We start from the raw sequence: 17,330 nt of genomic DNA on the forward strand, positions 1-17,330 counted from the left end.
ATCGCTTTAGGCCCCTCTGTGACCCAGGTGAAAAGTGTGGACGGGTCCTTCTTTCCACACCTAGGAGCTGCACCCTCTTCCCTACTGCCCACCATCACCAGCCCCTCCAGCTCCTTTGGCCAGGCTCCCTCCACATCCTCCCATCCATCATCACGTCCTCCTCAGCAGTGGTATCAGCCCGTGTCAAACTGTCTTCCATTGCCTCCCCCTTACGCTGCTGTGTCTGAGGTGACTAGGCCCAGGAGGACCCCTCCTTACATGACTTCATCAGCCATTGCCCACTTGAGTAAGTACTGATTTTGAATGAGTTGTGACCTGTACAAAGCCTTAGCTTTCAGCTGTTTAAAAAGCCCCACCAGCACTGCCTGTGACCACTATAAAAAGAGATGAGAGACCAAAGGCTACTTCTGCTTCATGTGATTTCTGAAAGGTGTAAAAGTACCGAAATCACTCACGACTGGTCCAAGGACCCTCTGAGCTAAAAGCAAGGCAGAAAACAAGAATTATTTAGGACCAGGGCCCTGTAGCTGTGATCTTGCAATGCATATTCTTACTGTATTAGCCCAGGAGGAGATTTTTATCATTCAGCAGAGTCAAATTGCATTTTGCAGTACAAAACCTATTTTCAGCTGGTCCAGATGTAGTGGATGGGCTCACCTGAAGCTGGAGGCCAGGTCTGCTGTTGACTAGTTGTCCGTGTATCAGTACTGGTAGAGGCTGTGATTTTTATTCTTTTTCTTCAGTGATATTTCTGTTACTAGCAAGAGATGTAACATGGTTTTGTTATAGAATCCCCTGTGCTTGTGTAACTTCCTGGTATAAACTGCATTTGTAGTGGAGGACTTGTCACTATAACTATTCCAGCAAACCTTTTTCATTGCAGGCAGATCAAGAACTTGGGTCTGCCACTTTGCATATGGTCTTGATTTCTAGTGTTCATCTAAAGCCTGTGGAGTTAGAACAGTCACAAGTAATGCCTATTTGCAATTCAGTTCATACATTTTTTCCACTGGGATCCATTCCTGTTCATAACCACATATGATGCTTAAATGATATGCTTAGAAAAGGAAGAAAACTGAGACATTTCCTTTCACTTTCTGCTAAAAAAATTATTGCAACCACTAGAGGCTCAGTCCTGCTGATACAAGCCCTTCAAATCTACTTAGTTCAATAAAGTTATTTTAAGCTCACATCAGTCCATTATTTTGACTCAGATCAATTTTTGCCTCAGGCTGTCTTCTAATTAGATGGGTCTAGTTTTGCAATTACAATTAACTGTGCCTACAATGAATTACTGGTTGTTATGTTTGTGAGCCAAAGAGGGGTTGAAATGTTTAGATTATTTCTAATAGCAGCTATGGTTCAGTTCAAGAATGGAATTGGGAGTGTGAAATAATGGCAGAAATAACCATAGAAATAAGGCAGTATTGGAAGAAAACCTAGATAAGAAGAAAAACAGGCTGTTGATGTTAAATACAGTTCCCAAGTGTTCCTCAGTCAAAACCTGCCTGTCTTTCAAAATAACACTTACTGAACAACTGAACTTGTGATTGCATATCAGGAGCAGCCTGTTCAGAGAGAGTATAATGTGGAGAAATACCCTTGGGCAGGTGTATTTGTTCAATTGACCTGTTAGAGACAGGCAAAACAGTGCAACGGAGTTACCCACCACCAGCGCCTCCAACAGGCTGCTGCTTGAGGAGCTTTGCTGAACCTTGGAATGCTTGTAGCTGGAGTCTCCCCCATTGTTTTGCAAGACTGGCTGAGGCCGTACACCTTGCATTAACAGAAAGGAGGATGTGTCGCTGTAGTCCACGAGTCTGGTGAAAAACTGATGTTAACTAAAGTCCATGGAGTTGGTTGATGTTGTTTATTATCTCCATGTAGAAAGCTATGAGACAAGCAGAAGGTGCCACTTATGAATTGGGAAGTGTTGTCTGTGTTTTGAGTTCAGCACAGAATAAATAAAGGCTAGTTTATCAGTGACAGGGTGTTGCAGGAGGACACAACTGTAGCTGATTGACCACTGATGCAACTACCATTTCCCATTTTCCTGTATGCTTGATACTTCCTTGCATTGATCACTTTTCGTGCAGTCGGGTCATGGCCCTGGGAGCAGAAACATGACCTGGTGTACAGGCTGGAGGAGATAGTACATCAAGTGTAACTCATATTCTCTGCATTTCAGGTCCAGCACTTCCACCTGGTCATCCCAGTGGCGCTGCTGTCATCCCCACTTCGTGCGGGGGGCCCCCACCTCCACCACCCCCCCCAGTCCCTCCGCCACCCATGGGAACCGCACCCCCCCCACCTCCCCCCCTGCCGGCAGGCGCTGGCCAAGGGATTGGCACTGAAGATGGGTCAGTGTCAGGGCTCGCAGCGGCTCTGGCTGGTGCCAAACTAAGGAGAGTTCAACGGGTAAGGAGGTGGCACTGGAACTCCCCCAGGGGCTCTTCTCTGCTGCGGGAAAGCCTGGTGCAGCTTGGTGCAATGATCTGCAAATCCAATGTGAAATATGGTGAAACACACTTTCAGCTGCCCCCCTTAGGTGAATTTTGAAATGTGAATTTGTAGTGTAAATAAAGCTGAGCAGCAGATGTTTGGTGGAATTCCTGCTTCTCAGAAAATGTTAATTATCAAATCACTGCGAGTTCTCACGTTTCCAGGATTTCAGTACTTCTGCAAAGCCCACCACTGCACTGTTAGTGTTTTCATTATAAGTGGTTAAAACTGCATCGTGATTACCGAAAACAGTGTAGACTGTTGAGGCAGCACATCAATAGGTGTCCACTTAGGTAAAGGTTGCCTAAGCGTGCATAAACATAATCATGAACAAAGAGCACTCTGGGGGTGCTCTGAAAACTCTGGGGTTTTTCATCATTTGCCCATATATTTGCCTCACCCAGACAGCTCCTGGTCTTAGTAAGGTCTTTATTCCAAGGCAGAACACATCCTATCTCTGTTTTTGGGCTGTGATGGTGATCACTTCTTCTAATAATTAGGAAAACTAATCATTGAGGGTGTGGTTGTAAATGAAACTTTTCATTAATTCCAATGCTTATTTCTGTCTTAAGCCAGAAGATGGTTCAGGAGGGTCCAGCCCCAGTGGGGTTTCTAAAAGTGATGCCAATCGAACAAGTAGTGGAGGAGGTGGAGGAGGACTAATGGAAGAAATGAATAAATTGCTGGCAAAAAGGTTTGTATTTAGACTTCGAGTAAGCACTAGCATGAGCTCTGCAGCAAATTGTGAAACAAGATGCTGTCAGTTTGGTTATCAGTGGGTCACTTTGGGGCTTCTTTGAATTTGACCAGATCTACATAGATGCTAGTCACCAGCATTGCCTGGTGAAACTGTGTGTGTTTATATATATACATACATATATATATATATATCTGAAACTGTAGATGTTGCAGCAATGTTACCTGGCAGAGTTTAGCTGCTGTAAGAAATCCTTCAGTGTGGTAGCCTTCAAAGATGGTGACAAATATATCCTCTGGACTTTTGCCATTTTACCAGATCTATTTCAAAGTTACTGTGTTCAGATAGAGTAAACTATGAAAGGAACTTAAACAAATTATTCTTTATGCAACACATTCAGGATGTTGAACCTAAAAACATGAACAGAAGTGCAATAAAAGGGCAACATCTTGGCAGGTGATTTGTTATTGATTCTCAGTGCATTTCAGACAGGCTAGCCAAGTTATTCTCGTCTAAGGCAAGTCATGATGTATCAAGCTACCAGCTGTTAAAAGACAATTATTCCAATTATTTTTTCTTTCTGCTTTCCCCTTATTCCATCAATAATGTTCTGTCAGACTCCCAAGCTCCTAGTATTAGATGTTTGATTTTTAGCTCTATCTTTTTTAACGTATGAATAGTGAAAGGATGAGTAAAATAATGAAGAGTAGGTACAGTTGTATAGTGCTCAGAGATGGAGTTCTTAAATATATTGTCCAATACAAAAACAGTTCCCAGTTCAGAGGATGGATACACAACACTATAAAATATTCCCAGCAGTGTAAAATACCAAACAGATCACTTTCTTTCTTTTCTGAACTAAAATAGCTTAACAGCTTTTAATAGTTGTTTACTGGTTCACCTTCTGATCTATTATATGCTGCTACCTGTCAAGACTGACTGCTGAACTGAATGATGTCTGTAAGCAAAGTAAGGTTCGGTGACTAGATGCTGGGGTAACGCCTTCTGTTCAAACAAACACATTAAATGGACATCTCATATGCTTGGTTATAGAAATCCTGCAAATTTCTGTGGTTCTAGTCTAACATGTACTCCAGTATGGCTTTTGGCAGTGGATTCTGATGTCTTCAGGTATTCAGGGTCAAATTCACTCAGTATCTTAAAAGAACCTGCACTACCATAAGCATCCTTTCCCAGGGCATTGACAGCAACAGAATTGTTTCCTAAGTTTTGCTTCACAAAGCCATGGAATTGCAATGAATTTTCAGTCAAGGGTGCAATCTGGGCACATGCTGCTAAACTGTTACTGAGGGGATTTCTTTTTGCTAGAAAGCCCTTTTTATTTGGGATGACATAGAAAAGGGAAGAACCTGGCACTGTGTTTCATGTTGCTCTTACCGAGCTGGCAGGCGGGAGTTAAAAAGAGGGTTTCTTTAAACTGAGCATGTTCAGTACAGAAATCACTGAGTGACAAGCCTGGGATACCAAGGGCCCTTTGCTGAACAGAAAACCACATGCTCAGAAACAGGGAATGCGTCTAATGCTGGGTAAGTAATGAAAGAAAATGCTTCCAAGAGGTCAGGTGGTATAAAATACTGCTGTCTAGTATTAGTGGCCCCCGTGAGAACAGCCGTTTGCTTCAGGACTGAAGTGCAAGCAGAATAATGAACTCTCTCACAAACTACTATAATTTCTAGCCCAGTTAAGTTTCTTGCAGAACATAAATCTAACACTGGTTAGGAGGGTCTCTCACCCAGGGAAGTATTTCCCTCACTGAAGTTTGTAATCATTGTAAGCTTTTTTTCTCAGAAGAATCAAGTCAATATTAGAAAAAGAATATAAAAATTATTACTGATCCAATAAAATTATTAATGCAGTTGAATATCTGGAAATAATTCCCACAGAGCACTGTGTCCTACAAACACATGTGTTTGACTCCTAGTTTTCTGTCAGATTTACATAAAAGCCTCCAATTTGTGTATCCAGTGAGGCTTTTCTTTTGCCAGTGATATGAAAAAAAAAATCCTTTGACAAACCTGTAGCAGTGCTTTGAAACTCAGAAGCCTTTTTAGTGCCATTGGGATTTTTTGTTCTGTGAGATTAATTTTGTCCACTTCAGAAGCAAGACTAAATGAAAAATTATCATATTGGTGTTTCAAAAACCATCTGCTAAGGGTAGTGTTCACAGGTGGATAAGGGTCATCACAACCAAAGTTCATGTGGAGACTGGAGCCGCAGTTCCCCTAACTGTCTAAAATGGGAAATCGGATGTCTAGAGAATCAGTGCCTGGCACACTGGAGTACTCTTTAGACCCTAAATAGGGCTTGAAAATCAAGAATCTGGTTTTCTTCTGCCAGTGTGGTTAACACCCAAGAAGTTTTACCATGTGCTCTTCAAAGATAACCAACATCTTTGTTTACTCTCATGTCCAGTTTATCCAGTGGGTGGATTGCAGCTCTTTGCCACTGCTTCTCAGAAAGTTTTGCCTCTCCTCAGGAAGCAGGACAGTGTGAGAGTCCCAGGTGCTCACTCAACTTCTGTAGGCACCACCAGCACTGCCAAGGGGTTTAGGAGCTCTGCTGCCTTTGAACTGGGTTTGAGACTCACCAAAGGCACTTGAAAACCCAGGCTGGTGCACTTGGTTCCTGGCTCTTGGTCTCCAGCCAGAGCTTTCCCACCCTGAAGGGAGAAGGGGTCTTGACTGAGCAGAAACAGTGCCTGTTCTTTTCCAGTGGGGATGGACGTGGCTAGAAGGGCTTTTCTGACTCTCATCCAGTCACATGGGAACACTGCCACAGTCGTTTCTCTGAGTGAGAATAGGGATGGGGTTATAAAGGACAGGTGGTAAAATGATCCTGGAACTAGCTGAGAACAGTGAAGTCTCTGCAATACTCACCTGAGCCACCTGGGGGAGGGTTAGCTTGGTTTTCAGAAACCCTTGGTGATTTGGGGTGTTCGTCTTGTGTTAGGACACAGGAGCCACCATCTCCTCAGCCCTAGAGAGAAGCCATCCCTTTCTCACTCAGTTTCATATCCAGCTCTGCCTCCTTCCTCCACTTCAACACATTTCCTTATGCTCTGCACCCAGTGTTCCTCTGTTAAACACCTCATAATTTTGCCCCTCTCCCTGAGTTGTATCACCAAGGTCTGGATTCCTCCCCTCCACCCTAACCCTACGCTACCAAACACATCAGCCTTTATCACATTCCCTGGGATGAACTAAGTAAATAATAACTCCCACCAGAGCCTGAATCAGCCTTCCCACATGGAAGATATGTTTCTAGAGGATTGACTGTGTGTCCTATCTCATGTTCCTTTGCAAAGGAGGAAAGCAGCGTCACAGTCAGACAAGCCAGCTGACAAAAAGGAAGAGGAAAGCCAGAATGTAAGTGAAAGACTCCTCACTGTTCTGCTTTTGCGAATATGTTGATGTGCTGCCTTGTAAGCCAAAGTCCTCTGCTCATTCACTGTGTGTGGCAGGCAGTGACAAGCAGTGCTGATCCAGGAATAGATTTACACATTCAGTCAAAAGGTAAATGTAACTGCTTCCACCTTTCCTGGGAACAGCAGCCTATAAACAAGAATTGCTGCCTTATTCATAGGTGAGGTATTGTCCGAACTAGGTTAATAGGTACTTTCTCATGGTCTGATCCAAGTATTGTAGGTATGGTAGGTTTTTGCCTCATCAGAAGATGCATTGAACCTTCTGACAAGTAAATTTGAGATAAAGTTCATGATTCTTATTTTAAATTTGCAGTTTCAGCTAAGCTGAAGTGGATCATCAACTATGTGGTGTAACTTTGGAAGAATCAGCTCTCTTCAGACCCCAGAGCGCACATGCAAAATATCTCGGGGGGTTGAAGGGGTAACAGTGCATTAACCATTAGACCATCCGAAGGTTAAAATATGTGTTCATGATACCTACATTAAAATGAGATGATAGAGCTTGAACAGCCTGAGAGAACATTGATTCACCTCTGTTTTAACTGTTCTGTTTGTATGTTGTCCACAAAAGCAAGTAAGAGGTTTGATTTTACTCAGTCTTTATGCTGAACTTGGTGCACCAATTTTGGGTTCAACATGCAGATTAAAACACTTATTTTTTACTCACTGAACTGCTAAAGCATGGGAGACCTTTCCAGTCTCAAGAGAGGCCAGGATATACACTATGTCCCTTCCCATGTGGTGCTTTTCTGGGCTGCTGCTCATACAGCATTCCTGTTGCTAACCAGCACCCTCATGAAGGCTCTCCGCCATGGCTGCAAGCTTGTAAAGCATTGTGTGTGTCTTGTATCACCTATATAGAGATCTTGTCTCCAAAGACAAAGTAACAGTTGCTCAGTAGGAAATCCATTTGGAAAACGTAGGTCTCACCCCAGTCTGAAAGGTTTGTAGCAAAAGCAGGAATAAGCACTTTGCACTGTTTAAGGAGAAAAGCAGCTATTTTCTCTTGTTCCTCAAGGGGTGCTTCAAGCATGGAATTTGCCTATTGAACCCGCTATGCAACCATTGCTCTAAATTTTGCCCCAAAGCTGGTTTTGAGCCATGCACTCAGAGATGAAAGGTACCATTTAGCTTCTAACTATTCAGCCTCTGCTGTCTTTCCACCCTTTCTTCTCTCCCCCTGAAACTCTGCATTAATTTACATCCTAAATCAAACTTTTTGATAGCACCAAACTGTTCAGAAACATGTTTTAGAGAACACCTGCTTGACATGTATCTTGAGGACACTTTGTGGCAGAGGATCTTCTGTCAGACTGGGTGCAATTCCATTTTACAATGCACAGTTAATGCTTTTCCTGAGTGTGTTTGGAGGGTTGCTAAATAATATTGATGTATCAAATACAGAGGTGAATGTTTTATGATCTGTTATAAAACTCAGAAAAAAGAGTCCAAATATGTGATGTAGTGTTTAATCTTCTGCTTAGGAGGAGTATTGGATTACTTAGTTACATTTGGTAGTACCTGGACTATTCTTACTAATACCAGTGGCTCTCCTGGGCTAAAAGGCTGGGATCCGACGTAGTGTTCCTTCAGACAGCTCAGTTCCCATATCTAAATTTGGGAAGTGGGTGGTTTGTATTTAAACATCAGCAGCCAGAACTATAGAGTGGAAATGCAGCCTGGTGTGGTGTACAGGGATGAGGGTGATTCAGTGGAATCATGAAAAGATGTCCATATTAGCAAAAAATTAAAATGTATCTTGCCATGCTAAAGAGAGAGAAAGGTTGAAGTATAAATGAGCTTGAGCCCATACCTTAGCAGCAGTGCCTGTTAGACATGCTTGGAGGAAACTTGCTTTTGTACCACCTGTGCTGCAACTGGTCTACAGAGCAGAAGAGGACTCTGCTTCATCTCCAGAATTCAGTAATGTCCTGTTTTTCTCTTTGTAGGATGATGCTAGCACCTCTCCTTCACCCAGTACACGAGGTTCCACCCAGCAGCAGCAAAATTCATCAGGTATTAAATCAAACTACTAGTGTTGTAGTTGTCTTCTTAATCGAGTCTTTTCCACCACTTCCAGACTCTGGGTTCATCATTCTGCTTCTGAATGCAACTAAAAGGAAAATTCTCAAATACCTTGTTGTTTTAATGTTAATTAATTTAATTTTAAAATGTTGTTTTAAAAACCGTACTCAGCAAGAAATTGTGATTTTATACACTTCACAGCCAAGACAATGCCAATACAGCCAGTTTAGTTAACGGGGTCCAGTCATGTAACTAAGGATCTGTGTCTTCAACATTGTGAAATCTTCTAAGAGTAAAAAAGCTGTATTATTTTCTTTTTTGTAGTGTAGCTGTCTCCTGGTTTATGCAGTTGGGGAATGGATCTTGGTAGCTTGTTGCAGTGAGCCTGATCCTGAGATTTGCTAGGTGAAATTAAGGAGCCCCCAAAATATGCTTCTGCTATGATGAGTTGAAATGACTGTCTCTAAGTAGATAAGCTGCAAGCCAGTCAGATTCATTCTTGCATCAGTCTTGGCTTTCATAGGTGCTAAAAGAAACCTTCCTGAAGGGAATGCGTATTTAACCATACCAGCTTCCTTTTGGAACAAAGCCACTATTTGCGTGCTTTGCAAGGGAAGGGGAAGAAGCCAGGAGAAAGGTGCATGTAAATGAGGAATGATATCTAGACATTTCCTGAGAGTGACATAATTCTTTTAGGAGCTTTTTAGGACCTCAGGGAGGAGCAAACCCTTGTGCATGAAGTTGTGTGTTACTGAAGTCTCTGAAACAGTTCACTTTGTTTTAGGAGGGGATTAAAACAATAGTAAGCGTTTTCAGTAACAGGTTGCTTAGTGCAGCTTTTAGCAATGTTCTGCAAGTTAGAAATCGAGACAACATTAAATTCTCTGTGGAGATTTGCATCATGGGGGTCTCACTCCCTTTTTTTAGATACACCCATATTTTCTGCCAACTATGCAGACAAAAAAAAAACTAGGCCTTTTTAACTTAAAATATAACTAAGGATTGTACTTAATAAAATAAGCCTTGTAACAATTAGCCTGTATTTCTTAATAGAAATGATTTATGCATTTCCTCCTACTGATCCAGTTCCATGTCTTTTTAGTATTGTTTAACTATCTGGTGCCTAATTAAAGGGATCACTAAGCAGATTTTTGCCAATGCTTTCTCTGTAATATAGGCAACCTCTTATATTCACTCAATATTCCTTCATTCAATCAGTCCTGCTTTCCTGGATCTTTCTAAGTCGCTCATCCTCACTGAATGAAAGCAGCTGTGTAAGACAATAAACTTCAGGATATTTATATCTTTAGAGAAAAAATAATCAACAGTAACTTTTCATTTTTGTTTTCCAGACTCTGGAAAGAAGCCATGGGAAAGAAGCAATTCTGTTGAAAAGCCTGTATCTTCATTACTTTCTAGGTGAGCTGCATGGGGTGTCCCTCTGGCTGGCTAGCAGTTGGGATGGTCATGCTGTCCCGTGTCACGTGCACAACTCATTTCTCGTTTCATTCCATTGCTATAGAAATCCATCAGTGGTGAAGAGCTGTGAAGCTAAGAGCCCCACACAATCCCACGTGTCTTCTAGGTACTGGCTAACAGCCTGGCTTCTTAACCGTCTTGGCTTGTCCTTTGGCTAATCCCATTGTTCAGCACTAATGTTTGTCTTCTGTGACGTCTTTTACTCATTCTCTTACATTCTGCTTTGTCTGTCGCTGCACAAAGTGTGAAGGTGGAATGTGTCATGTCAAAGTCTTGTTCCATGGAAACAGCCCCCTGCTCAGGTGTGCACAGGCATCACAGACATTAATCACACTTTAAGCAAGTGCTTAAAGCATCTATGCTCGTGAAGCAGAGGCACGAGCTTGGCAGTGCACTGTGCCATGTGAAAGGCAAGTTTTGGAGCATCTTTTTACAGCAGGTACAGGATGACCCTGCCAATAGAAGAGGTCTTCATTGTCCAACCTCTGCAGAGATTCAAAGCCAAGGCAGAAATGTCTGAGGAGCTTGCAGGTGGGAGAAGGGAAGTTATTCCTCCATCCATGCAACTGCAGTGGGTGCATGAGAAAGAACAGCAAAGCTTGGTGCAATAAGTTAATAACATCAAGCTGTAAGAAGTTCTAGCCACAGAAAAGGAGTTCAGAAATACAGGGTATAAAAGCTGGCAGGTGTCAAAAGCCAAGAAGCCTAAAGTAGGACTCCAAATGTCCCATCAATGTGAACAGCCAAGCTGCAGTTTTATCACCCATATTCTTACCACCATAAAGATTGAAATGAAGTTTGTTGAACAGCTAAAGAGACTTCCTTCCAGTGCCGATCTTGAATGACACAGTGTTACTGCAGTAGTGGATGCTGAGATGGATGGATAAGCTGAATAAGGTGAATGTTTAGCATTCACTACAAGAGATGTCCTTTCGTTTACACTATTATGTATATGACAGTGCTGATTTCTCTCTGCAGAGAGAAAGTTGCCAATGGCAACTATCTGCATGTACTTGCTGCTGTGTTAAAGATGCTGGAACATGCCCTGCCCAAACATTCAGAGGGATGCATCAGTGTTACTAGAACAAAATATAGTCTCTCCAGTTCTCCTGAAACCAATGCGACATGTTGGTTCTGGGAAATAGGTGAGAGTTTCAATATAGAAAGACCATTCATTTTTTCAATTGGGAATGAAACATGGGCTATTTAAAACAGCCATCAAGTTTTCACCAGCTATCTTCTATAATGTCATTCCTTCCTGGGAGGAGGACTAGTTCAGTGGGAAAAAATCCTTTCTTAGTTTAATATCTGGACTGGTGCTCAGTCTTTGCTTGCTCAAACAACTTCTGTGGGGGAAGCAGAGCAGGTTTCCAAAGCCCTCTCTCAGCAATGACCTGTTTCCATTCCTGTTCAGTTTAATGGCATTTGTATCTGTTTTAATTCCCGGCATAGTTGTGAGATGGTAGGAGACCTGTTAAGATTTTCCTGAGAAGGGGTTGCTAGACCAAGCATACTTTCAGGACTGATAGAATCTCCACCATCCCCCAGTTTGGGCCCAAAGATGATAGCAGAGTTATTTGAAGCTTTTCCTGTTATTTAGATAGCATAGTTAATTTTTGAAGTTTTTTAGAGTTACTGATTAAAAGAGAAATTCAAGCAGCTTCTTCTTCCTTCATTTATTTTATCAGCCATCATCAGAGTTCAGCCCACTGACTTAATAACATCCTGGAAGATCAATAGCACTCGAGTGTATTAGCCAGATTAGTTTTGTTTGTGACTCAAGAAAAGGTACCTGTGCTACACAGTGCTACCAACAAGCTCCATTGGACTCAGGCCTTCCAAGGAAAGGATTACTGGGTTATTACTTTTCCTGTAATATTTTTCTAACTTGTTTTCTGCTATTACTTCAGCACCAGTTGAAGTCTGGGTGGCTAAACAGGGTTGCTGTACAGAAAACAGACTGTGAGAGAAAACCAGACATCTAGCTTGCAAATTTCAAATGCTGTAACAAAACACATCGTTAAACAGGCTTTATCCCCTGAAGACATCTCAGCATTTTCTAGTCTGAAATCACTGAGACTCCCAACACCAAAAAACCCCCAATAAATTAAGCTTCATTGCAGTCTTTGCATTCCCTTCAGTATGTCTGCAATAGGAGAAAGCAGCATCTTTGAGGGTCAGGTTGCAAACAGGAGCAGTGCTGCTCGCCAGCTGCCGAATGCTCCTGAGCAGCACAATAGGGAGCTTCTGGTTCAGCAGTCAAACATGGGTGCTCCTGCTCTGGTGTGTGTTTCATCCACGCTATCAGGCAGGTGTAGCTTAATGTCCACTGCAAGGAACTGATGGGCTTTTTAATGTTCTTTTTCCCTTTTTCCAGGATGAAGCCAGTGAGCAGCAGCAATGATGTGGCTATGGATGCATTAGATTTTGATCGAATGAAACAGGTGAGTGTAAAGGTCTTTCACACCTCAGAGGTTTGGTGAGCTACCCATTTTCCCCCATGCATGCGCTGTACAAGCAAAACAGCTGTTCAGTCTTCTGATTTCCTCTACAACTAGGTGCTTAGAGGAGGGCTAGATGGTAAGCAGCAAGAGAGCACAATCTCACTGCTATTTCATCAAGATATCTGTACAGAAATGTGCAAATAAATATGCCAGCATCTTCTGCATCCTTGGCCTGGGAGTGCAGAGGTAGCTGTTAGTAGTGCTAGGCTCTGATCATCAGAGGAGGTGGGGGACAAGCACAACCATGTTAAACTTTCATTTTCTTCCACCAGTTAGAAGGAAATTCTGAGCAGCTGACTTGTGTTTTGTCTCATCAGGAAATATTGGAGGAAGTTGTAAGAGAGTTACACAAAGTGAAAGAGGAGATAATTGATGGTAAGAAAGAGAAAAATTATTATTTTTCTCATCTTTATGACTAATTTCCCATAGATAAGATGATAGGAACTGCAGAGAGTTCCCTGGTGTTTTCAGACTTCTGTGGACAGCTCTGATTTATATACACGTTTGAAGAAAAAGCATCTACTTTAAGTGAGCTCTGATCGTGACATTGTGTTTACATCCTTTATTTTTATGCTGTTGATGAGCATTTTCACCCCCAGCCTGTGAGAAATTCACTGGCTGGTGTTTCTCACAGCTGAGAGGATGAGAGAGGGCCTTCCCATAGCATGTCAGTTTATCACAATCAGGGAGTGTGAAATCGCTTGTAACTAGCCGGCCACACAGGCTGGGATGAGGAGGGCACAAAGGTACCAAACTGAAAATCCATCCCGAGCATCTTCTGTAGGTTTCCTATTCTTGAAGAGCTATTTCAGACCTTCATTCAATTCCAGCTTTCCGAGTAGCCGTGTATTTTTATAATATATTGAAAAGTACAACTACTAAATGTATCAGTACTGTTTTATAAATTGCTCTGCAATATATAACTAAATGTGTTTTTCAGGGCCATTATTGAAATGCACAGCAAAATCCCTATCTGAAGCCCACATTGGGGCATATGCACACCCTGCACTCCCCATCTTAGATTCACACAGAAGGGGAAAGAGAGGAGACTGTAAAACAGCTAAAATCCGTTCCCTGTCCCCTTGCCCTCGAGCTGTGTGCTCACAAACCCTTGGGCAATTTGCAGTTGAGGAGACCCTTGCTACCGTCCCAGCAGCTTGGTCCTCAGAGCCTTCCTAGTTCATTCCAGTGCAAAATAAGACATTCACATAAACCGCAGATGCAACTTCTTACACCAGTACTGCAATTGCAAGCAAACAGCTGCTTACCCTTACTCATCCTTTTACCCTCCACTCATCCTTTTACCAGCGTGTACTTTCTGCAACCTCTATACTTAGTATTTTCCATCACACTGGGTATGACATTACGCATTAACCTTTTGCTTTGGTTTTCTAGCCATACGGCAGGAGTTGAGTAGAATCAGTACAACATAATGATTGCAAAGCATTTGGACGGTACTAAGAATGCTAGGAAGATCGGATCATTTCTAAGTGTACCAAGGTCATGCAAGATGGTGAGAGAGGACACCGGCACTGTCTTTGTTCTTATACCCTTTTTATTAGCAGACTCAGCACACTTTGAAGCTTGCTGCTGCCTTGGATTCGCTTCATTTTAAAAGTCTTAATCTAAAGAATATTAAATTTTAAATTTCTGGATTTTTTAGATTTCATCTGACACTGCACATTGGATTTGTCAGCCTTTTTTGTATTTTGTATTTGCTTATTTAAATGTATTACCTTTCTTTTTAGTAGTAGATAAGAACACACGTGAACCATTTGCTTTTGATAGATTACTTCAAAGTAATTTTACTAGTAGTCTGCAATGTAAATGAAGATCCTTTGCCAACAGAAATGTATTGAGGCATCACAAGAAGAAACAGAGACATGTTAGTTGTCAGCCAACAAGTTCTTTGTCTCAGAGTAATCACAATATAAAAAAATGGTACGTCAGTGCATCACAGTATCTGTGTTCATATTGGTAATAAACTGTTTATTGTCCACATGGCCCTGCCTTTCTTTGTTTCATTCACCACTTGAGCTGCACTTTTACGTCACTTGAGTTAATGATGAGAGGAAAGTGACTGAGACGTACTGTGGGTTGACAGCTCTGCCCAGCCAGTGCCACAGAGTGGGAGGAGAGAGCCTGAGCAGACCCAAGAGAGGAGGCAGGGTGAGGTGTGCTTTGCAGTTAGTTGTAAAATGTTACCTGCTTTGGCTTGGAAAGCGTGGGATTGCTCTTTAGCACACTTTAAAGTCTGCCTTTTAGAAGACAGTCTGGTCTTTACAATGTGGGTCTACTGCAGATTAAATACAGAAGTCCGTGTTTAATGCAACAGCGAGCTCCAGCCTGAGCCTGATGGCTGTTAGCCGTTTAATGCCACCAGGAGGTGAGAGACAGGTTAAACAGTGAGGTAAGATTCCACATGGGAATTATAGCTGTCAGACATTGATGTGCACCACAATACAACAGCCCCAGAAGCACAAGAAGGAGCCTTTCCAGTATGAAGAACGCAGGCAAGGATCAGTAACAGCAAAGATTATAATGATCTCATACAGTAGCTCACGTGTTTCTTAATTATAAATCCATTTAATGGCAAACCTGACAATGTCAAGTATTTTTCAAAACTGCTGCCTCTCAGATAATCACAACCATTCTGTGAAACTCTCCCATAATCTTAATTAAGCTTTAGGAAGTTGGGGGCTGGCATGGCTCACTTTCTCCCTTGGAATGTGGCATTATGCCTAAGGTCAGTAATAACTGTGTTGTAATTCAGGCCGAGTGTACACCCTGGATATGGTGTGCCCTCCGTTAACATCAGCCATCTGCTGTAAATGAGTTTTTCTTACATTCTTCTTCTGCCTTTGCAGGCCTCATATAATTAAGACATAATAAGCTGAAGTTTGCACAGGGCCACTTAATAGCTGTAGGAGCAAGGTGTGCCCAAGTGGAAGGGGAAGCTTGGCTGATAGGAGCAGGAGAGCAGACCTGGCAGCATTAGCACTTTGCTGGTTCCCAGCTTATGTGGACAGGGGTGCCCAGGATGGCTTATTTGCAGTAGTGGCAATGCCAGAGGATTTCCCCTCCCAGACACTAAGTCAGGTTGCCTGTTTACTCTGTGGAGAAGGGTGTCCTTTCATGCTGGGCTTGTTGAGCCGCTACAACAGGGCAGGCCATAGGCATTTTACATAGCAGAAATCAAAGGGTGCATTAACCTCCACTCGTGACTCCAATACAGCGATTTTACTCCTATCTCGTCTTGCTAGAGCATTAGTGTGGCCACACAGTGAAGTGGATCTGAATTTATTATTAAGTGAATAGAATAAACCTATACATAGCCCTAATGTACTTTTAACCCAGACCCACACGCTCTGTGGTTATCAAAAAAACCCTGCTGCCAACGTTAACTGGTCGTGGCCAAGACAAGTGCCTATGGAGAGGAGGGGATCACAGCCTTCTTCAGCAACACCCACATGCAGTGAAACAGCTCGCACCACACATCTGCCCGTACGAGGCTTCCAGCCACTTCAAATTCCCACTGAGGTGGAAAGCACAGAGCAGGAACTACCCAGGCAAAGCAAGCTGGGACCATGATGAAAATATTGCTGGGAGGCAGGATAAGAAGCAGTTGCCAGGTTGGTTACTCATGCTTACAGCATAGCCTCTGTGTCAGGCTAGGCTAGTAATCTGTAGACCGCATATGTCAGTGCATCGTGAAACAGCTGAGTAAAGAACTATAGAAAGCTCATTTGCCATAGAGGAGAAGGACAACAGTCAGGTTGAGGAAGATAGATAGTATAATCTTTATTGTGGTTTTTATATTAACTTGCTAAGTCAGCCAAGAGAGTTCAGGAAGGATACATGAAGTTGAGTACTTGATTGTGAAGTGGCAGCAGCACTGAAATGAATTAATAAAAGCCTGAAGCTTCCTGACGTGAGCACTGATACAATGAAGTTAATGGAGGTTCCCACACCGAAACCTCTTTCTCTGGGAGAAAAAAAAAAAGGCTTTAATAATTAAGACATAACATCTTAAGTACGTTCTTCACTGAAGAACCAGTTAAGTCTGAAGTGTCAGAATAGGCCCCATTCTTCCTCTTCTTTTACAGAAGCGCAACCCACTGACCAAAACAGTATCTGAATGAACTGGTATTCTGGCCCTGCATCACAAAGGATCTTGCACTGCTGAGCAAACCTGTGTATTTACCAGATTCATCAGACAGATGAGAAAAATGGAGAAAGGGAAAATGGAGGAGGAGAAACCCACATTGGAGTGGACTAGCTCGGATGCCTGATGCACCAGGTAGCAAACAGACAGACTTACTTACTGGATCCAGTGCTGTAGAAGGAAAGAATGAAATTATGCATATTAAGGAAATTGGGCTTCCCAGATCTAATAACATACTTTGAGGAACCAATGAGAATGCACTATAATACTTTCCTCTGTTACAGACATGGATTTCCAGGAGAAAACATAAAAGTTAAATTGTTAGAGGTTAGAGTATAAGAAGGCCTTTATAGATCTCTCTTTTAACCATTTACTAAGGATAGAAATAAGTCATCAGCTTTCCAGGGTGGAGCAAAGTTATTAGATGGCATCTGAATTCCTGACCCCCAAGATACTGTTTTGCTTGGAGAAAGATATGGTGATTCAGGTTTTTGATGATACAGAATTATTGAT

General features: G+C 42.3%; 1 protein-coding gene across 1 annotated transcript in view; it reads left to right on the forward strand.

Annotated features, from left to right (window-relative positions):
- The window catches only part of EVL (Enah/Vasp-like), an 80,658-nt gene extending 66,094 nt beyond the window's left edge, over positions 1-14,564 (forward strand). The window contains exons 6-14 of the mRNA XM_080619445.1: positions 2,189-2,418; positions 3,075-3,196; positions 6,525-6,585; positions 8,594-8,660; positions 10,022-10,088; positions 10,192-10,254; positions 12,526-12,592; positions 12,970-13,027; positions 14,048-14,564. Of these exons, the coding sequence (XP_080475571.1) occupies positions 2,189-2,418; positions 3,075-3,196; positions 6,525-6,585; positions 8,594-8,660; positions 10,022-10,088; positions 10,192-10,254; positions 12,526-12,592; positions 12,970-13,027; positions 14,048-14,085 (773 nt within the window). The 3' untranslated portion in view covers positions 14,086-14,564. The remainder of the gene's footprint in view (positions 1-2,188; positions 2,419-3,074; positions 3,197-6,524; positions 6,586-8,593; positions 8,661-10,021; positions 10,089-10,191; positions 10,255-12,525; positions 12,593-12,969; positions 13,028-14,047) is intronic.
- Positions 14,565-17,330: the final 2,766 nt, after the last annotated feature.

Source organism: Psittacula echo (genome assembly GCF_963264785.1).
Source record: "Psittacula echo genome assembly, chromosome: 5".
NCBI lineage: Eukaryota > Metazoa > Chordata > Aves > Psittaciformes > Psittacidae > Psittacula > Psittacula echo.